A 23,195-nucleotide genomic window follows, 5' to 3' on the forward strand; every position below is an offset into this window, starting at 1 on the left:
TTGTCTGTGTGTCTCAATCCTCCATTTCCTTTTGTTTCCACAAACTTGAGATTTGTATTTGTGGCGGCCGGATGCTATATTTACCCTCCCGAAAGTTTCTCTGTTATTTTTACATCGACCTCTCTGTGTGTCCTTATGCTGCACAAAGACGAATCCTAAGAAACATTTAAGCAAATACATTCCTGTAAAGGTTTGTAACAAAGCAAACGGCGAGCACATCTCCTTTAAACGGCCGGCTGGAGGGAACCCCAGAGGCTAACCAAAGGTTAGCATCCTGGAAATAACAGTGAGGCCTATCACAATGTGGCACATAAGTCATCTCCTAACGAGGGTGTTTGTAATAGACGCAACAATTAGTAAAGTCACCGTACCAGTAAATCACGGTGAATTCTAAGAGCACTGGCTATCCTTTACGTGGGATGCTTCAGTGGTCTCCTGGGGTGAACTCTGAAAGGTCAGATGGTGTCTCATTAGCACACACGGTCGCTCAGCTGCGCGTGTAGAAAGCGCGCATCCACAGCACATGTGGTCGTGCACTTAGAGCACGAGTGCTGGGAGGCGACCCAAAGCCCTCGTGTGATGATCTACGACTCGTGAACATAACAGCATCTGCCGATGGTTTGCCCGACACATCCTGAACGCTCACGTCCGTCCATCCCCGCTAGTAAAAGCTTATTATAACACTAAGTATAATGCAGAGGGGGTGGCAGGGGGACCTGTTCCTGTTACTCAGGAGTTTTTTTCCTGCATCTTGGCTGCCTGGATTTACACTCCAACTGCAGCAGCAGCATCAGATGGGACATTTCTTCTGTTTAATATTTATTCAAAGGCATCAGAGGGGCCTCTGTTGTGAGTTCTAATGAATAAAACACGATGTTTATCCTTCCTGTTTAACGTTAAGTCCCCGTGAACAGTCACAGGGACCAAGAGAATATTTACTTGCACCAGTACACTGGGGAGTTAGATTATCTGCTGGCGGCTTTGTAGTTTTCTGAAGCTTCCCCGTGTGACATGTTCCATTGAGAGCGTTCTTATTTACTCTGCAGCCCTTAGAGTATCACCCTCCTTATTGTTTGTTCTTATGTGCCACCACTCCTGAGGAATGAGGAACACTGTCGCAGCACAGATGAAGACGTCTCCAGCACAGATCCACATTAAACCAGTCCTGCCTGTGGAGGGATTCAAGATTCGTAGCATCTTAAATAATAAGATTTGTATTGATTTGTTTACCTCTTTCCTTACTTATATGTCGATCATCTTGAATTCACACAGAGCAATAAAATTGCCTTTAAAAAAAAAAAAAAAAAAAGTAAAACACTGCAAACAGTATGAAGTACCCATATATGCCAAAAGGTGGCGACATTGGGTTTCCAAACGCGGTCATTCTGTCAGACCTGGCGCTGCTCCCCTCACTCACGGTCTGCGTCCCGCTTTGTCTTTACTCGCTTTTTAATCTCATTTGGCGTCACAATCATATACTATATATAATATTGCGAGTGCGCATGTACGCAGTGCGCAGGGGAAATCATTAAAAAGTGTTGATGTCATTAATTTGGAGCTGTTTTGCTTGGACCTATTAAAACGGTTTACGATATGGAATTATGCAGAGCCACTAATGAAAATTGCAATAACAGGAACACAGAACAAATGACAGTGTGTTACTGATTCGTTCACAATTTCTACGGGGGAATCGTGTTTAAAGATTACCCAGTTTTCTCCACGATCACATATATTTGTCTTTTATTTCTCAAGGCAAGAAGAAGAGAATAAAAGATCGTGTTAATCTGCCGCCGGGTTTGGCCACTTCAGAAAACTTTGGGTTCCGGACTGTTATGTTAATTAGGTCCCCCTCGCTGCGCTCCTGATTGGCTGAGCCTCGGTCAATTTCATATTTCTGCCCTGTGACGTCAGCGCGCCTATAAAAACTAAGCAATGCTTTTTAACTCGTCCGTTGACCGAGCCTTAAAAAAATCGATCAATCCCTGGATGGAGTTTTTTTTCACCCCCGTCTCTTTTCATTCTCCATAAAGCAACTATTTGCACGGGACGCGTCCGCGAACCTCCTCAATTTGGCGCACTAATCCTAAAAGGAGCCATGAAGTGTTAAATGGTAGAAACAGAGAGAGTCGCGCTCAGACACCAGCACGCAGGGAGAGAGGGAGGAAACTGCGCTCCTCTGAGCAACACAGGCTGAAGAAAAAAAAAAAAACTTATCGACTCACGAAACCAAAAGCTGCGCTGCGCAATTAGTGCGAGCAAAGCCACCTTTTCCTTCGGTTTTGAAGAAAATAAGTAAAGAAATCAAGCTGGCTCAGTGCGTGTCTCAGCAGCCCACTTTGACAGGTGCTCCTCACCCCCTTTGGAGGACTGTCAACAGCAAGAGGATGGCATCAGAGCTGGCAATGAGCAACTCCGACCTGCCCACCAGTCCCCTGGCCATGGAATATGTTAATGACTTCGATCTGATGAAGTTTGAAGTGAAAAAGGAGCCGGTGGAGCCCGATCGCAGCATCAACCAGTGCAGTCGCGTGGTCGCCGGGGGATCCCTATCTTCTACCCCGATGAGCACGCCTTGCAGCTCGGTTCCCCCCTCTCCAAGCTTCTCGGCACCGAGTCCGGGATCAGGGAGCGAGCAGAAGGCTCACTTGGAGGATTTCTACTGGATGACCGGATACCAACAGCAGTTGAACCCCGAGGCTCTGGGCTTTAGCCCGGAGGACGCAGTAGAGGCGCTGATCAGCAGCAGTCACCAGCTCCAGACCTTCGATGGCTATTCCAGGGGGCAGCAGTACGGCAGCGCAGCCGGGGCAGGAGGCGCCATGGCGGGGGAGGAGATGGGGTCAGCAGCCGCCGTGGTGTCCGCGGTGATCGCTGCAGCCGCAGCTCAGAACGGGACTCCCCACCACCACCACCACCACCATCACCACCACCACACAGGGGCACACCATCCCTCCTCCGGGTCGCAGTCCGGCGGCGGCGCGGGGGGGAACCACCAGCACTTGCGCTTGGAAGATCGGTTCTCGGACGAACAGCTGGTGACCATGTCGGTGCGCGAGTTGAATCGGCAACTCCGGGGGGTCAGCAAAGAAGAAGTGATCCGTCTGAAACAGAAGAGGAGGACACTTAAGAACAGAGGCTATGCCCAGTCCTGCCGGTACAAGCGGGTCCAGCAGCGGCACCTTCTAGAGGGCGAGAAGACGCAACTCATACAGCAGGTGGATCACCTCAAGCAGGAGATCTCCCGGTTGGCCCGGGAGAGGGACGCCTACAAGGAGAAATACGAGAAGCTGATCAGCACCGGCTTCAGAGAAAACGGAGGATCCAGCAGCGACAACAACCCGTCGTCCCCGGAGTTTTTCATGTGAGTTTCGGCGTTGAAAACTTTTTGTAACGGAGAGAAATCTGGAAAAAAAGATTTGCGTGCGTTAGTGATCGCTCGCGTTGAAGCTTTGGTTACGGGAAGAATAACAGCTTTTATTTGATGTGTTTAGAACTGTAAGTAGTTTCGGCTTCCGGAACAGGTTTGCTTTTATTATCCTAGTGCGTAAAAGCGATTTTTTTATACGACTGAAAAATGCGATTCGGTAAATATTAAGGCCTTTTAGATCCATTCATAATAATGTTTAAACACATAAAATGCTTTACACATGGCTGCATCAGGTCGCCCTGCAAAGCCCTTCGTCCCGTCCAGTAACTGCAAATTCATTCATTTGCTCCTTTATTATAAAAGTTTTTTTTGTAATGGATTTATTATTATTTTTTTATGTTTTTGGTTTTGGTTAAATATAATCATTTAATTAAATCATCGCTGTAATTTAAAAAAATATTTCATCCATCATATTTGTCTCGTGAAAATGATTTTAAGTTCATGTTTGTGGAATTTGATCTCAGCTATGTGAAGCCATGCATGCTGGTCATGTACAAAAATGGTTTTTAAGCATTTCTTTTCTTTTACATATTGTAAAACTTGTGTACACACACACACACACACACACACACACACATACACGCACACTCACACACACACACACACGGACAACAAAACAGGGGGAAACTGTGGCTTTCATTCATTTCCAAAAGTTCCCGTGAGTGTGCCATAATCAGCCTGGCTCTTCCCTGGCAGTCTGCAAACAGTCTTCAGTGAGAGTGAAAAGCATCGGGACAATCTGTAGGAACATTTTTGTTCACAGAATAATCCGATCAACAAGTGGAACTTTACAATAAAATAAAGCTTCAAAGCGAACCAGTGAACGTTCTGTCTTGACGCTTAATTGTTGCACCAAATCTCGCTGATGTCAGTAGCTAATGTGCTTTCCTTCTTTTATTGAACCGGATTCGGTTTACACATGAACCCTATGGGTGCTACTCTCTAAACGACCTGTAAACTTTTAACATTACCCCGTTATCGTAAAGAAATTAAAGTAATTCAAGCAAAAACCGTGAAGTCATAAATTTTTTGTGATGCTTCTGTACAGTAAATGTGTTTTCTGGGCAGAACAGTCAGCCAGCAGACAGCGCTCCTTCTTTGGAATTGATCCCAGTCATTAATAAACCCTCCTGAGTGGAAGACATCTATTCTGCCATTTCTTCTTTTATTTAATTCTCTTGTCTGTAGTTGTGCCTGTTGTTTGTCCCCTTTCTGATTCGTAATTTTAAAAGATTCAAATATTGCAGCAACAATTTTAAAAAGACGCGGAGGAGGAAAAAGATCCAGTTAGAATTGAAGCGCGATATTGCGCAAAAGGCGCGTGGAAATCAAGGCCGGTTCTGAGTTGACAAGTATTTTACACTTCATTTGCAGCTTTTCCCGCTAATTTTCATTCACTAATATATGGAAAACATTTTCCCCAAAATCTATCACAAACATCGCCTCTCTTTCTTGGAGAAAAGAGCGCGCATCTTCACCTTTCGCGTTAATAAAGGAGGAAACGTTTAAAAATAGCAGTTCAGTTTCAAATACGTTGGCCTGAGAGCCTCGTAATTGTCTCGCAGATGCCCCAGAAAAGAGCAAGTTAATGATTGATTTTAGAGTAAACTTGCACTTTTTGCTGTCCACCTGTTGAACATGTGTGTGGACATTCTGATTGAAAATCGACCTGAAACGGTGCGTGCGCGCGCATGTGTGTGTGGGTGAGAGAGTGCGCGCGACAACACACGTTCTTTCATAAATATAAATATGAGGCCGCATTTGTGGACAAATATGTTCAAACTCCAGTTTGAAATAACGCGACGCATCCGCGGGAGGCCCGCGTCAGCGACGCGGTGAAATCCGACTAATTCCTAAAAAGACCCGTTTCTCCTGACACATTTCCTGCTGTCTGAGGAAATTTTGCAGACCGCAGCGGTCAGCTGAGTGTGGAGAACGTTTGACTGACATGTGACACAGCGACGCCAATAAAGCAGCGGGAGCCAATCGCGGCAATTTGGCTCTGCGGTGAGTGACAGCTGCTGCGGCGGAGTCGCTCCCGCAGAGTCCGTCCCGCAGGCAGAGGGACAAATGCATTTGCACCGGGTCCGGACCGAGGCTGCAAAGCCAGGACAATGCAAAACCTGACGCGTGTCTGCGCGCGTGTGAGTGAGGGTCACTATCTCCTGACTGCAGGGAGGAGTTTGTGTAGCTTTCTTTAAAGGAATTTGAACAGCTGAGGGGAAACTGCTGCAGTGATGGCACGTCAGAAGAATTACAATCTGTTGATGGACAATCTGTCGTGTCTCACCTGGGCAGCAGGCAGACATGCATGAGAGAGAGAGAAAGAGAAGGGGAGAGAGAGGGGTGGAAAGAGAGAGAGGGAGCGATAGAGGGAGAGATAGAGAGAGAGGGGGGAAAGAGAGAGAGAGAGATGCTCTCATGCCTGCAGGAATGATTTTCTCTGTGATTTAAGGTGAGGGAGAGAGGAGGAGAGGGAGATGCTGGCTGTCTTCCTGCTCCTTTCAGATGATAAATGATCAGATATGTGTCCTAGCTGAGAGGAGAGGGCCTTTTAGTGAGCATGTGTCCACTAATTTATGGCCCTCCTATCTGATTAGGTCAATATAGTGTGCTATTTAATTACATTTGTGTTATAACCCACAACTGGAGACGCTATTCTTCTTTCTTCTGTGCGGCAGGGAGGATTTGTTAGGCTCTTTTATTTCCTGCCGCCTGAACGTCATCAGCCAAACCTGCTCCGCGCCGTCTCAGGGGTCACGCTGGAGGGTTCCAGTGTTTGCGTGTCATTCAAGAAGGGTGGAAGTGGAAAATCGCTGATCGTCATAGAGGCGTGGAACGTGTGTGGGACGCGTTTTTGACGCTCATTTCTTGTCACCGTGCCTGCGTTTGTGTGTATGTGTGTGTGTGTGTGTGTGGGTGTGTTGACTTCTAGGTGCACCAAAGGGCAGGAGGATTCAATGGCACTGATTCACTTCCTGTGTTGAAGGAGGACAGAACACACAGGAAATAATAGTTGTATGAGACAGTACTTCTTCTTCTCTTCTCAGCACTCAAGATTTTGCATTTCTCTCTTTTTTTTTTTGCTTCTCTTTACTTTTTTAAAGCCTAACCATGCGATGTCCCTCCGCAAAACACGCACAGACGCACATGCACGTTGGCCGTTATTAATCTTATCAGTATGAAGTGTAATTCTATTCTCCCTCGCAGTGTATTGACTGCTGCAGTGTGATCATTTGTAGCCTGTCCAATGATTAGGTTATTAAAGATAATGTAGTTGTCTTCTGTCATAATATTGGACTCCCTCTTTCAGGTCAACTATGGGATATCACTTTGAAATGTATCAGTATTGACAACTGAATCATCATCGTGTAGCACCCTTTAATGCCTCGGAATTAATAGGACTGAGGGACGTGCGCACTTTTTAGTGTCTATTTGCGTGAGTGCTCAATAACCAGCCGGCATTGTCTTTTATTTGACCTTGCTGCGGAGGCGCGAACGTGTTTTAACCGAGGGCATTAAATCTTTCGGAACGAGTCATTTTTCACGCTCAGCCTTTTATTTGTATTTTTTTTTAAACAAAAGCAAAACTTCACATATGTCATTATTCAGACAGACAGACATTACGGGGGAGTGTCAACATTTGGACTGAGACATGCTGTATGCATGTTTTTCTTTCCATTTCTTTAGCAGCCCTCCCGTTCGGTGCCCTGCTCTTTTATTATTCCTCCCTAAGTGTTGCTTTCCTCAGGACCGAGGGGGGAAAAAAGGGATCCCGAAGGGTTAAAAACATATTTGCATTCAAAAGAGGAAACAATTTCAATCTCCTCCACTCAGTCTGCATCTGCATCACACCGCACCATAAACATTTACATTTAAAGTGATTTAAATCCGTTGCGTTTATGTTCCTCTGTGCTCCGTCCATCATGGTGACCTGCGCAGCCACAGCCCCCCTCCCTCCCTCTCCTCCTGTGTCCTGAGTTATGTGTCATTTATGGGAAACCCTAATAATTTAACTTGCCCCCCTCCCCTCCTGTCGTGGTCCTGTGTGTGTGAGGACGCAGCAGGTTCCTCTGAGAGTGCTGCAGCTCTCCGCATCGGATTAGGTTTTTTTTTTATTCTTTTCCCCAGCAGATCTGAGAGGAGACTAATGTGATTGTCTCAGTCCAGCCCCGTAGTCTCGTCTTAAACTGGGCTCTCTCCCTAAATGCTTGGGTGGGTCGGGGGGGGGGGGTCTTTTAGATTTGTCCGGATTTGCACCTGCTTGTTGAAGGAGCTCTCTGCCGGACGCATAACTAAAGGGCGGCTGATGAAAGCTAATTATGATTTAATTAGCTGGGATCACGATATTCACGCTCACCGATGAACACAGAGCTGCATGGCACAGATGGGGGGGGGGGGGGGTACAAACAAAAACCAAGAGCGTGTGAGTGAGCACGCATGCGATTGTGTGGTGCACATTTGGAGCCGAGCCCATGTTTTTTACCTGCATGTTAATGAAGGGAGGGAGGTGATTTACCCTTCTGCCTCTCTCTCTCTCTCTCTCTCGCTCGCTCTTTGTCAAACAGACATTGATCTCTTTGCCAAGCAAGGTGACCCACCTGGCTGTGCGGCTCTTCCAAAGTCTCTCCTTTCCCTTTCATTTGTACCTGGGAAAAGCCTTGACCCCACAGACTGCTGCCATGTAGCAGCAGCCTGCACGTGGAATTCACTTTTCCTGTATTGAGCTGTGTGCGTGTATATGTGTGTGTGTGTATGTGTCTGTCTGAGTGGGTATGTGTGTGTGTGGCCCGTGCATTTATTGACTTAAGTGCAGATTCTTCCCAGCACATTCTGGACAGTGTGTGTGTACGTGTGTGGGAGCGTGGCAGCTCTGACACTGGGATCGCCGGTGTGCTTGAATAGGTCAGAGTCCATTTGGCCCCAGCAGCCAATCAGCTCGGAGGGACACGAAAAGCTCTCATTGTTGCTCAAGGGGGGGTCGGGAGGATTTAATATTTGCTGTCCCTCTTCTGCATCAACTGGAAACATAGCCAGGATGATTAATTCTCCCGAATGGGAGTTTTAAACTCGGCCCTGACCTGTTCGAACGGCTCAACCTGTCAAAAAAAGCCGATTAGCATCGATGCCTATTCTCGTGTGCACATTTGCAGCAGTTCAATCTAAACTAACTGAGCGGGTTTTAATTTGGGCCTGATTTCTATCTCTGTTGCTCGTCTTTAACTTTGTTTTACGCCTCAGTGTCTGGAATGCTGGCTGTGTTTCCTTCTACTTCAGCACATCCTCCTGCACTGAAGTGTGTTTGTTTGACATCATCATTTTAAATCTGTTCCCATTTCAGTTCCCTTTTTTTTCCACTTTATTTTAGGACTTCAAGAAAATTCCTCCATCTGTGATAGAGCCGTGGCATCCTCATCTCACCACCTGGGACTCTGAGGTAACTTAAAAACACGTATTTTCCGCATGACGACACATGCATTTTTTTTAAACGAGCAGCATTTTGCCTCTATTTCTTTTCTTTTTTTTTTAAATTTTCCCCAAAACGGGGACATCGGTTGTGACCTCAAACATTAGTCTAGGACTGCAGACAGGACAGCGGGGAGGCTTTCATTAACAACTGATATTATTTATCACCCGACCGACGATGGAGCGCCCTCTCCGTCGTTGCTGCGTGATGGGAGGCAGCTCTGTGACGGAGTGCTTTGATCGACGGGAGGGTGACGAGTGCAGCGCTCCAGGGATCAGACCAGAACCTCTGTCCTGACACCATGACCCCCTTCACTCTCTCTGCTCCCTCTGAGGAGGAAAAAAAAACACTCCCCATATATATAGTCTTTCATTTCTATCTGACATGCAGATGGTGGAGGGATGGAAGGATTCCTGTGAAGACTTTGTTTTGTTTTTTATGGGGGGAGGGGGTTCTTCTCTAGGGTGCTAGGGGGAAAGAATGACGGCAAAGTTATGGATGGAGTTAAGAGAGCAAACAAAGAGGGTTTGTACTCAAGCATGGACGCCAGGGTGAGGTGGCAGAAGGGAAAGGAGGACTCTGGGTGGTGGATGCAGACAGACAGACAGACAGGCAGGGTAACCAGAGGCAGAGAGTGACCTTCTCTGCTGCTGCTGCTGCAGGATCGAAGGCTTTATTTAAAGGCCTGGTCAATGCAGGGCGCTGCTGAGGTATCAGCCTCAGAGCCAGGCGACTCATCACCACTGTAATACAACTCTCTTCACCCAACACCCCCCCCCCAACACACACACACACACACGCACACACTGGACAGGTCAGGTTTGATACAGTCAAGATGCTGGACAGACAAATTTACAGCATCAGCAGGGGCTAATTTTACTGTGCAGCAGATAGAATATTCTTCTTTTGCCATGTCCTCAGCATCTTTATTTTCCATTTTAGTTTAACTCCGTCATGTCAACTTTGAAAATCTCCACTAATTGTAAATAAATCGTCATTTTGAGCATAAAGCACTGAAGGTGAGGGAGGCAAAGGAGCTTAAAAACGATACGATGCAGACTTGAGGGCAGGTGAGTCTAGAAGAGAGAGAGAGCAGGTGTGTGTGTCTGTCTGCGTGTGTATCTGTGTGTGTTGTTGCAGCATTAGGACACCTGCATGCTTCAGCGTTTTCTGGCTGTTCGGAGCTCTGAGGTCACAGGCAGGGGTGCGGAGCAGGCACAATTGAGGGAACCTCAGAGCCCCCATGCACCCACCACACCTCCGCGATCCTCCTGCGTGAGCCTCTCGCCACCGCTACCCCCACATTCTCTCAATGGGGAAGGAGAAGACGGGAGGCAGGGTGCCGTGGTGGCTGGCAGCAGGCAGGCAGGTCAGGGCTTTTGTAGACAAGAGGAGTGGGGGGGGGGGGGGCAGCAAGAGCCTGAAGAATCAGCCTAAGCCTTAAACATAGGAGAATCTGCGCAGCGTTCAGAATTTCAGCTGAGCTTTCTCCTTCTGCAGTTGTAAAGATACACATACTGAACACAGAACAACTGAGTTTAGACTTGGGTTGTTTTTAAAAAACGCGTTGTGTTTTTTTGTAACTCTTGTAGGAACCAGAGAATAACTGCAGCCTAAAGCCAAACCTCCAAACATCAACCCGCTCTTCTTTTATGCTAATACACAGTTTTCCCCGCTGTGATGTTTCAGTTGTTTAAGCCTGGATTGTGTTGTTTTATTGAAACATAATTAGCTGTAAAGCCTTTAAATATGAGTGAGACAGCCTCAGAGCGCCTGTTGTCCTCGGGTTGTGGCTGTGTGTTCACAGCACTGGGAGAAAAATCTGTGATCCCCCGCAGGTCAGTGTGATATAATGTATTCCCCTGAATCGCAGGAGCCGTCAGCCCAGGGCCTTCCTCCCGCTCGCGGCCTCCTTCTCCTTACACACAAACACACACTCCTTCCCCACAAGTCACCATCGCCTCCTCTCTCTCCCCTGCGGTGGCTGTGCCATGCTAGCTGCTTAGCGTTGCACCCAGCGTCTAATTGAATTCAAACACGCCATCGTTAGTTCCTGATGCTTTAGCGATGTTAACACGGCACAATGCTAACAGTCCTCGGGACGCGTTTCAACACCCGCTCCACCAGAGAAAATTAGTTCTAAGCTCATTCTGGCAGCACATGATTTATTCAAAGTTCCAAACTGTGTCTGCTGTTAGCCCTGAAGCATCTTCTTTAAGATCCATGAGCAAATCTGCACTTCATACGCACATACACAGACACACACACACATACACAGACACACACACAGACACAGACATGCAGCACAAGCAGGTGAAGGATGCTTCTCCAGCTGTACCTCCGGAGCATCTATTGTCCGTTGTATAAATGTGGAATGTTGGTCTCTCTGCATCCATATGGTTAGAAGAGCTGTCCATCCCCTCTTCCTGACAAGCTGACTTTTATCCCCCCGCCACTCAAACACTCAAACGCTCCGGGCTTTAATGGCGTATATTTCCTGGGCCTGAGATGCATCTTCTGCTTGTTAGCTTGATAAATAACTGAGCTGGAGAGAAACTGCTGAATTTTAGCTTTCAGCCTCTATTTTCTGTTGGATGACATTAACTTTAAGTGCTGAGAGGAAGCTAAATAATACAGACAAATAAAAAATGGGGTGAGCAAAGAGGTGCAGGAGCCACCCCTTCCCAAGTATTAGCACGTTCACATGTGCAACCTGTAATGCACGCACACACTCGCACACACACACACACACACACACACACAAACACAGGCTGACTTTTCACCTACTTCTTTTATTATATTAAAACCCTTCAATTACAGAATGTATGTGGAAGAACTCCATGAAAAACTTATTAAACTTATTATTAAACAAACTAATTTGCACCACAAGATGCATTTCTGCCACATATATTCTGATTTCAACATTTTGCTGACTGTTTTCTTCTCTTTAACACACACCCACGGACACACACACATACAGCATTTTGTAAATCTGAGCCCAACGTGCCCAACGTGTCTTTACATTTCGCAAAATGCCTCCTTCGCATGACAGCAGCGCAAAGCACAGCAATAAATGTGTTTTACTGCGGCACATAAACAAAGACCACAACAACGTCCACAGGATACACCTCCAACGTGCAAAACCAAACCAGCTCCGACCAGTTGTGTGTAATTACACAAACGCTCACCAACCCCTCCAGTGTACTGCACAGCACAATGGCTCTGGCTGAGACACCTCATATATTATTTTACCGTTGCATCGTGTGGTGAATAAAAAGGTCAGCGGTTGAGAACTGGGTCCATGTAACGATAATACGCATGAAGCGAGCGGCGCAGCTCCGTCAGTCAGCATCCTGCTGCTGCTGAACGCTGCGAGGAGGAAAGGCGCACTGTTGCAGACTGGCGCATTCTGCCTGCACAGTTTATGGCATAAAACACAGCATGTTGACTTGGCCTATATTGGCCTTTGGCCTGCGCTGATAAATATAAAACACATCGTAGGCAGATTCAAAGTGACCCCTTTATTGCCTTTTCTATTTTCGTCAGCGCCCACGTGCATTTGCATGCTGCAGATGTGGCGGGAGCGACGTGCCTCGCTGTTTCTCCAGGTTTTAATCTTGAGGGTGTATTTATCACGGGCTGTCTTGTTGTGGTCATGTGACCACACGAACCACCCGCAGCAATTAAGGCTGATAAATCACTCATTTACAGGAAGAGAGGGAGGGACAGAGCGTGTGGAGAGGAACCAAGACAATGATAAGAGGGAGCGAGCGGCGCAAATTAATTCACCCATATTTTAATGTTTGTTTGTTTTTTCGACTGTGTTGCGTTTAAGTGCTGCAGTACGAACTGGTTCCAGTCAGGCTCATTGACTCCTGCAGACAGCCACAAAGACAGATGGCAGTTGTTTGTGTGATTGTGACCCGACTGTTCCTATTTTATTTACCGGTGAAGGCTGTCGGCTGCTGAGCGCACACATTCTCCAGCAGACTCATTTATATCAAATGCTGGAAGCTCCTGCTGATTTCAGTCTTTAAACACGCGCTCAGAGCCCTGTTTGTGCTTCCTGGAGGCTGAGCTGCACGGAGCCTGTGCACGTTTGATCAGAATGTGTGTTTCGGCTGCGCTCTTATAAAGGCTGATAAAAGATTCATGACGCACACAAAAATACCAGTCAGGTGGAGCGCCACTGTCCATTTTTTTGTTTTCAGGAGCCTCACAAGACTGTCAGCAAATAACGGCTCCAGATTTAAACGCCACACCAATATCACCACTGACACCAGTGCGCGTGTGAGTTGGCCACAGTCCACCGGGGTCAGGATCTCACACGTCGGACGCAGCCATCTCACGGATAAAACCATCCTCCGTATGTGCGATATTCATTTGAGCTGAAACTCGATCACGTGACGTCACATTTAAGCAGAGCACTTGCAGACGCTGCTGTTGCTGCCGTTGATAGATGGATCCCAGTGGTCCGTGTTGTTTATGTACGGTTTTATCTTGAGTGAATTAAAGTGCCTGTAAAATGTGGAATGTTATTAACGTCAGACCACCTGGGGTGAACATCTGCAGTTTCAGGCTGGAAACCTAACAAACATTACTCTTTCTCTGTCACACACACACACACACACACACACACACACACACACACACACACACACACACACACACAGCTCAGGGTGCATCTATCGTTCGCCCTTGTCTTATTGGCACATGTTCAGTTGGTTGCTTCTTCAGTGAGGTAAGCTGGTTATTAAAAATACCGCGGGGTCAAAGGTCAAGTACGGGTTCTGCTGTTCTGATCAGTCAAAGGTCAAAGGTCAGAGGCCGGGATGACCACGCGCGATGGTGCGCGCAGCTGCGTATGGTTCATGTGCAGAATTCTGCTGAGGTTTGCAGGAAATCTTTGTATTTGTTTACTGCGTTTCTCACTCCGAGAGTAACGACTCTCCTTTGAATAATTAGATGTTCTTTTCATGTTCTATTAGGACTGTTTTTCATCGTGTCGCGGCTCGAGCACTATTTTTTCATCTTCAAAGTGAAAGTTAAAATAGGGCGATCATTGCAATTTAATTACGACAAATCCCTTTGTGAGTTTGCCCGTGTGTTTGTTTACATGCGCAGATTTGCCGGCTTCTGCAGATGTTGTGTGTGTGTGTGTGTGTGTGTGTGATATTCAGTGAATGTGTTTGATTTCTTATGTTACTCTGTATATGTGTTTTTATTTATAGTGCATAAATGCATGTCTATATGCATACATGTGTGTTGATGAAGGTGCAGTGGGGATTATTTAAATAGATAAGATGGTGTTTTATTCCCAATCAGAGGAATTTCCTGTCGCATCGGAGTCTCTCCATAATAACCCAGAGCAGTGCTCCGCATCCCCCAGACACACACACACACACACACACACACACACACACACACATTCACTCACGCAGTATTGCAGACACTGCAATTTCTCTCACAAGGGTGTGAAGCTTTGATAAATGAAAATAAATACTTACTTCTTCACACAGGAAACAGAGAGGGGGAGAAGAAAATGGCAGAAAATGACAGCTTGATGCCTCAATGCTAACAGAAATACGACGAGGAAGCATCTTCTCGAAAGCCTCTCTCTCTCTCTGTGTGTGTGTGTGTGTGTGTGTGTGTGTGTGTGTGTGTGTATGCTTCAGATGGATAAAAACAACATGATTTAGAAGAAACACATTCTCCTCCCTCCATCTGTTTCTCTGACTGCAAGGTCATGTAGATGCCTCCACCGCCGCCGCCCCTCTTTCCCTTCACACCTTTGTTCTCCTCCTCTCTTCCGAGCCTCATTTTATCCAACGTTCCCAAACCTCCGACAGCTCCATAACTATAACTCTGTCCTCCCCTCTTCTTCTCATCCACAGCTAAATGACTCTGTCAGAAATAAAGAGCACTTATCTTATCTATTGCTTCCACTCGGCTGTCTCTGTCCCCATCCGCGTCACACACAAACGCGCACAAACTTCACGGACAAACACCAGCAGCAGCACGACACCCTCACAGGCGAGCAGCTGTGTGAGAAATAAGACGGATCTCTTTTTTTCCTCTCGCCAGTGAGAAAGATTAACAATGTTTCAGGTTATTGTACTGACTGAAAGTGGGCCACAAACAACTGGTCCTGTGTGTAACAGGCAGACAAAGGCTTGACAGAGGACAGCTGCCTGCTTCTGTTCCTCCATCCCCCTTCCTGCTTCTTCTTCTTCTTCTTCTTCATCTACCTCCACGTGTTCTGTCGCTGTCACCCCCTCCCTGTCCGCCCCTTCAGAGAGAGAACTGTGTGTGTGTGTCTGTGTATACGTGTGTGTACATGTTAACCACCTACCAGGCACTCAGCAGGAGGTCTCAGAGAGATGAGAGGAAAGAACGATGATGGGAAGTTGGGAGGTGTGTGACTGGGATAAAACTCTTAGCAAGGAAGGCACTTGCTGAGCAGTTACTCATGCGCACACATATTTCTGTCTTCGTGGGCACTTTCATAGACAAGCTCCTGAACCCTAATGCCCCCCAGCTAACCCCCTAACCCAGTTCTAACCACAACCTTATAGCCATGTCGTATCCCTCAAACAGTCCGATGAAGTTTTGAGGACCAGCAAAATGTCCTTACTTTGGTAATACAGTAGAATGAGTATTTTAGTGTGTGTGTGTTTGTGTGTGTGTGTGTGTGTGTGTGTGTGTGTGTGTGTGTGCTTGTGTATATGCAAGGATGCTTGAGAGATGAGAAGAGTGATAATTCTCCTGCTACCCTGAGGCCTCTCGCAGCCCCGCGGGCTCCCTATAGGTCCCCTGACAAATGCCTGTACAGAAAGCTGAGGCCCACTAATTGGCCCCTGTGATAACACCAGAAAGAAAGGCAGTGTGTTTGGGACGTTGAGCGTGTGTGTGTTTGCTCCTTCACTGAATGCTGTTACTTTCTACAAGTGCTAATTTATTGGTTGGTGTTTCTGCTTTGAAGGGGGTTTGATTTGTACCTTATGAGGACACGTTTTATGATCGTGTCCCTCGCTGAACTCGGAGCCCACTGAAAGACAATTAAAGCACAAACTGTAGAGTGGTTAAAAGCACCGCTTCCATCTTTAAACGGCGCCTTCCTCTCTAATTGTTTCATTATCTCTGTGTGCTTATTAAATGTAAGATAATTGTTCATTACCACGTGAGGATTTGTAAAGGATTTGTCTTGAGTATCAAAACAAATTAATTAAAACGAAGGCGTGTGGGTGTGCGTGTGCGTGTGTGTCTACATCTCCTGTTTGTTTGACTCTGTTTAATTGAGATTCATAAGAGGAATTTCAATGAGCTTCCAATGAGGTTCGCAGCTAATTGTAGCAGCGCAGGTAACACGCAGATAGATTTAACGATGATTCAGTGCATCCTGCAGCCTAACGAGTGTTTGATTAGACAGTTAGAAGACACCGGCTGAAATCATTACTGGAGTTTGGGAGGAGAAAAAAACAGGGCGGCCGGAGAGCTGGCAGGAAAGATCTCTGAATGTCTGAGTGGAAGTTTCACTTGTATTTAATGAAATCACGTAAGGGCTCTAGAATGTGGAGTGGGCCTCATTACTCCAGTTAATGATGTTGTACAAAGAGCACGTGAAAGATTGTGCTTTCGGACTTTACAGAAAGAATGAACTATTCATATCGGATTTTGGCTTAGATCATGTGACATGTTGAGTGATCAGCCAAGCACTTCTGCTATGAGTGACATCATCAGGTCGATCTGGCTTCTCGTGAACCTCGCCTACGCTCTGCGTTTGCCCCCGTTTGTCGAGGTGATAGAGAAGAAGAGGACTTTGCAGCTCCTGCACACGCGCACCTTCTGCTGGGAATAAAAATGGTTCCCCCACCAGGTAGCACAGACAGACACGCTTATTCAAGCAAGGCGACGGGACCCAGGCACGGCCCTCCGCCGCACAACCGCAGTATTGATAGATGCTGCGCAGCCCAAGTCAGCCGTCCTACTTTGTTTCAATTAGCCAACAGGAAGCGGGAAATAACCTGCAGATCAATTGTCATTCCTTCAAGGCCGAGGCCACAGAGATTCACCCATAGAAGATGATGCACCCATGGTGATTTCCTCCTATTGCGAAATACCATTAGGCATTGGGTGTTTTTCTTGACAACATAACATGTATTTCCAAATCCTTCCGACACTGAGAGTCAGCCCAGGATGGAAACAGTAGAAAAATAGCTGTTAAAGCTTTGCAGGGACAGCGGAGGATGCATCATTTGCATCACAAAACACTGAAAAGCTTTTAGTGGCGCAGGCCTGGAGAGGGAGGTCAGCATGGACGGCGACCGAGCGTGTTGTAGGTGATCATATCAGAGAAAACAATCATGTGTGAGACCCACCTGCCGGAGTTCCACAGCGCGGAGTGATTTGTTTGTGTTGTTGGTGCAGTGGACAGAGCCGATGGCAGCAGTAACTGTTTGATGGTGGGGCTTTATGGAGACACTATATAACAGCCCTGACAGTTTATTCAGTGCGTGTCAGGATGGGGATTTGTGACGCCACCACGGCTCAGACGCTCCTGAGTGTAAATGCCACGGAGCTCTGCAACGCGTGACGCTGGAATACGGTTCAAATATCCAACTACATTTTTTTTCAGTTGTCGCTGCACGGTTTTTCGCGTCCCTTTGGTGCTCTAAAGTCTGCATGAATGTCTGAAGAAGCTTAATGAGAGGTTCTTTGTCTGCTGCACTGCTTCAGCCCGACCGGACTCAGATCGTTAGACAGTAAAGAAAAAGAATTTCTGCCTCTTTTTTCTTTTTTTTTTTGCCAAAGCTCTGCGTGGACGCAGTTATTCCCCGGGGTCCATTAGCCGGGTTCTTATTGGTGCTCCTCTGGGCTGGATGCTATTAGCCCTGTGATTGGGTATTGAATTAGCCTGCTGATTGGTTATTGAAGGACTGAAGACTGATGAGAGGATTTGGCTAAGCTTTCCTCTCCAAACCTCATTACTCACACTCAGAGAGAGCAGAGCTGGAAGTCACACACACGTCTCCGCGTCCTGTTTGAACGTGCACGTCTTCAGGGAGAGCTGACCCACTCCAACATCGTTCCCGTCACCTGCAGTGGTGGAGGGACAATTAATTCCTGACAAACGGCGCTGAGAAAGAGAACAGAACCAATAAAGTGATATGTGATATGACACACAGATGCTGGGGGGACTGGGGGGACTGGGAAGAAAGCGCTGACGGCCCAGTAGAGAGCGGCACACACCCGGAGGCTGCTAAAGAGAGGAAAGTGTGAAGAGCTTTGCCTGATTTATGCTGCGTTTCATCCCACAGTAAAGATTATGGGCGACGGTATCGATTCAGTCGGGGACGCGGCCATGACTGGACTCTCGGGTTGGGAGAAAAGAGAATTCAGCTCATTATCATTCCCAGACGCAGCGAGGAAGGCGCTCGCTCGCCGTGCACGTGTGGATAAAAGCGCGTCTCTACATCTGTGCGCCGCTCTCAGATCATCCTCTGTATTAGCAGCACGACTCTTCCCTCCTTTGTGAAAACGTTGAACCCCAGCCCGCCTCCTGTTTCATGAGGCGGCCAGCGAGCAGCAGGCGTTCCCAGCAGACGGGGAGGGCGGGATAAAGTTATTGACTCCACTTTGATTTAACCTCTCCTGCCCGGTGCGCACAACTACACAGACTCGCTCGCAGACTGGGGAATTCTCCAAACCACAGCCTGCATGTTAGGAATGCACTTCAATTATTACTTTTGGATTTTTTTATTTTTAACTTATTCCAGGGATGGAAATCCTACAGACATGACAATATAAGTACTCATTATAGGGAATATTCAATTATGAAGTCCTGAATTTAGAATTAATGTACAGTAAATGGATTTGGAACCTGGCCATTAAGAAGAAATGTGGAGAGCAGATTCCACTTCCACCACGAGGATCTTGTCTATATGATTAATGATGAATAATAAATAATAAACCTGATGTCATCTCTGGTAACTTCAAACTTCAACAAAACAAACCAAACTTCCTGCCACTCTGGCTAACATATTCCAACGCCAGATGATTCTCCAAGATAACCCCCCCCCCCCCTCCCCCCAGCAGAACCATGGTTGACTGTAAAATGCTGCATAAAAGGGTCAGGGTCAATGCTATAAGTGGAGCGGGCTGCGAAAGGTCGGTCATAAATGCACCTTCGAATGTGTTTTTGCAACAGTTGAGGAAGCACCAAAACGTAAGAGTGATGCACAAGTTAGCAGCTGACTCCAGCATGAGATTAAACACCCTGTAATGGGCCAGACTGGATAAATACACGCTAGCTGTGAGATTTTTCTCTAAAAAGGTGAATGTTTGTGTAAAAGTCCTGCAGCGACAACAAAAAAATAAATAAAATCCGACTCATATTCCCACCATTTTTTGAAGTGTTGATTTCAGTCCGATATTGTTCCCGACAGGGAAATCTCCGTCCATTTAAAGTAACTCGTCAGCGGCGTAGGCGTTCATTCCTGCACCGTGCGTTATTGTTTGATTTAAGCTGACAGTAAACCTTTCTCCCCGTGTTATTTTGATTTGGCTGAGCGCGTCGACACAATGTGGAGCTAATACGCTCCTAATTTCAGACCATTACGGACAGAAACAAGAGCTATTATTACAACTAATATCTCCGAATGCTGATTGGCTGGATGCTGTTAACAGGACAATAGCGCCAAAGTGCACTTCTCTTTAATTAATTACCCGCTTTTGTTTCTTGAAGTCACACACACACATACACACACATTTTGTGTTTTAGAGCAAAAAGAAGGAAGTGAGGGAGTGAGGAAGAGGGTAATATCAGCAGGCTATCTATCCTCTCTTCCACTGGTGCATCCCAATCCTCTTTGGAAATAACAAATGCATAAAGGAGCCACAACACAAATATATCTGCCTGGCTCAGATAGATAGGGCTATGCGAGAGTTTAATACCCTTATGTAAACCAGTAACAATCAAGCCCTAACACACACCCCCACATCACCACTAAGGGGACAATAAGGAACACGCTCTATTCTCTCTCGCCAGATATGAAGTGAGGGATGATTGTGTGAGAGAGGGAGTAAGGAAAAGAGAGGCTGAAGCGTTTTCTTTCGCAGATAGGGAACAATGCAGGAGTGCAGATTGGTTGGCTCCCCGGTGCTCGGCCACGCCGGCTGTTGTTGCAGCAGCGGAGAGCGGCGATACAGACCTTGACCTCTGAGACCGGAGACGCTGACTGACACTCTGCTCTGCTCACTCATCCCTCAGCATCCAGTCTTTTGATATCTCACTCTTATCCCTCTGTGCCAATTTGGTTTTGCACTTTTTCTCCCCCCCCCCCCGCGGCTCCTTATTTTCGCCTCCCCTCGCTGACAATTCGGTAGACAAAGTGAGGAGCGACGCTAAAAACCAGGGGCTCGTTTGTCTAAAGAATGTTGCCGCTGACAAGCAATTTAAAATGAGGAAAACACCAGAGCGCTGGCACATTTATCACATTAATTTGTGTGAGATATGCTGCACGTATGGCAGCTTTACGTACTTCAGGATGAAGAGAAAAGTTTACGACGCTTAAACTGAATGTTAGCGGTCCAAATTACGGATCACACACACTTTGGCCAATAGGAAGAGGAAAAAAAAACCCATTGTGTGTCAGTGGGTGGATCGATATTATTAGCACGGTTGCTTCAGTGCGTGTGTAGGTGTGTGTTGGGGTACAGTCAGGACAGCAAAGGTTAATATCATATATCAGCCACCATCTGCGTACATCTTTGGAGGAGAAACCCCCTCGTTGCCTCTGTGCTCTGAGAACTCTGAGATTACGCAGGCTGACATTTCACACTCGCTCCACAGAGAGAAATTGGTACTCTTTATTTTACAGGTGTGGAGGGGGCGGCGGCAACAGCACTCTCCCCGCAGCATTCATCTCTCTGTGCACCGTGGGACGTGCGTCAGACGTCCAGCAACGCTTCTATTCATTTATATAACTTTCATTACAAAAGGTGTGTTAGCAACAGACGTCCATATTGAGCCCGAGTGGCGTCAGAGACACATTCAACATCTGTGTGTGTGTGTGTGGGGGGGGGGGCACTGACCGGACCTGGCCGCATGCATGTGTCTTTGTAATTGCATGTGCAAGAGCGCGCCTCGAAGTTCCCCTTGATCATCCAGCTTAATGCTGCACTCTCCCAGCACAGCTCAGAAGAGCCCGCAAAGAAAGCATCAAATATTTATGCAACATTATCCCTGATCCTATAGCCCGCACAGAGGAAAACACCATGTTGACTCTTTTTCCGGGTGCATTATGGGCCCAGGTTCGAGTTGGAAAGCACAACTGTCCTCTGAAGTAGAGAAACAAGCATGTACGGCTCAGGTTTTAGCGGCTCTTATTGGTGCAGCGGCTGAAAGATGGGACGTCTTGCAAACGTTCTTATGCTGCGCCCCTGCTGCCGACCGTCTGCTGCTGAACTGAAGCCTGTTTTACGGAGCAGAAACAGCCAGATCTGAGTGTTGTTTTCTCCCTGATTGATCGCTCTGGCCCCGGGCTCCTCACAGCGCGTCGCATTTTGTCTGAGTGTTTACTGGAATGTTGGGAGGATAAAAATCGCAGAGGCAAACACATGAAGAAGAAGAAGAAGAGCTGCGGGGGCCCACACAGGGGGACAAATGAGGACGGCACGGTACGACACAGATGTACGGACGCATCACAGACAGGAGCAACGCTAATAAAGTCCAGGCTTCATTTAAAACAAACCCTAAAATACTGCTTGAAGTTCCAGTGATAAAACAAAAAAGATGCTAGCCCTAAAATCCTTTAAAATCTATACAGGGAAAAACAATATATGTCCACGCTTTTTATGAGTTTTATTGTTCTAATGCAAGTTAAAATAACAGACTGACTTGAACACAATGTTATTTATAAAATATTGTTGGGTTTTTTCTAGTACGTGAATTTGACCTGCAGATTGTTCTCCCACCAATAGGCGCTGCCAAATTTTAGTGGAGACAAATGTAAATATCAGTTTCTACGAGACGGCTTCTGTGCTCAAAAAACCATTTTCAGGAGTCATAAGAACAACTTGATGCAGTTTGTTGCCGATTTCGCTGTGCAGCTCTCGCTCGTTCATTAAATACGTGGCTTCCGTTTTCTCAGAGTGTGTTTAGTCGGCCCAACTTTTATTTTGGAGTTGTTGCATTAACGGGGCAGAAACAGGAGTGGACGCAGGCTGCAGGGCTGCTCTGCAGACGCTGACAGGGCAGCCCTCAGCTCTGTCTGTCAGCGGGTGAAGCCCCTGTGTGCTGCAGCGAGGACCGAGCTGAGCGGGGTTTCCCTCCGTTACAGACCTGTCACGGCGACAGAGGCAGGCTGACGCGCTGCAGCTCCGAGGGGGTCGCGGCCTTCAATCTTTGCCTCTTATTTTACTGTCAGAGATCTTCGCCGCCTTCTTCCTTCGGTGCGGAACCTTTCCTCACACTTCCAGCACCCCTTCGTAAAATGACATAGTTTATTGTCGCCGACTTTCTGATTCTAATCAATAATGAGAGGGGGTGTTTGCATTTCCTTTGGTTCTGCTGCCCTTTAGATGTTCCGTGTGAGGGAGGCCGAGTGCTACAGCACACCTGTGAACGCTGCTTGCTAGGCGTTAATCTGCCCACTCTGCAGATTACTGCTCAGATTAACGCACAAAAGAACACTGAAGCGGCGTGGCAGATCAGGCCACAGATCGGGTTTTTTTTTTTTACTGCCACTCACGGGTTGTGGGCGACCTTCTTTTGCGAGCAGGAGGAGGACAACTCAAAGTGAACGGCGGCAGAGTGCAGAGATTCACCCAGAGATTTGAAGCCGCTCAGCACGATTGAGAGAAACATGATGGCGTAACGCTCGAATGCAGTGAACGTTTGGTAATATAGCTCTGCGTGTGTGTGTCTGTGTGGGTGTGTGTGTTCTCACTCTGTCAGGTTTATATCTGTTATGTTTCTTAATTAGCCAATAAAGGTCATGGCATCTCTCAGACGGTGGGAGCGGCACATGCAAATGAGCCAGAAGGTCAGATGGATAAGTGACCGGCTAACCCCCCCCTCCAAATATGGACAAGACTGAGCTGCCATACAAATAATGCTGCCACGTGCACACACACACACACACACACACACACACGAGAATACATACACCTTAATCCAAACAGCAGTTGGTTCATAACCTGCAGCAGGTAGCAAGAATGAGCGCTGTAAATGAATGCATTCATTTTTAATGCATTAAAATCAGCCATTAGTGTGTTACAGCACGTAAACACACTGTGTTG

General features: G+C 47.0%; 1 protein-coding gene across 2 annotated transcripts in view; it reads left to right on the plus strand.

The window, feature by feature from the left end:
• Positions 1-1,902: 1,902 nt before the first annotated feature.
• LOC101071510 (transcription factor Maf) overlaps positions 1,903-23,195 on the plus strand; it is a 28,732-nt gene continuing 7,439 nt past the window's right edge. The window contains exons 1-2 of one of the 2 annotated variants that reach the window (XM_003967094.3): positions 1,905-3,361; positions 8,796-8,864. In XM_003967094.3, the coding sequence (XP_003967143.1) occupies positions 2,385-3,361; positions 8,796-8,823 (1,005 nt within the window). In that variant the 5' untranslated portion in view covers positions 1,905-2,384 and the 3' untranslated portion in view covers positions 8,824-8,864. Of the gene's footprint in view, positions 3,362-8,795; positions 8,865-23,195 lie in introns of both variants that reach the window. The other variant, XM_029841446.1, reaches the window with a different exon arrangement.

Source organism: Takifugu rubripes, chromosome 9 (genome assembly GCF_901000725.2).
Source record: "Takifugu rubripes chromosome 9, fTakRub1.2, whole genome shotgun sequence".
Lineage (NCBI taxonomy): Eukaryota > Metazoa > Chordata > Actinopteri > Tetraodontiformes > Tetraodontidae > Takifugu > Takifugu rubripes.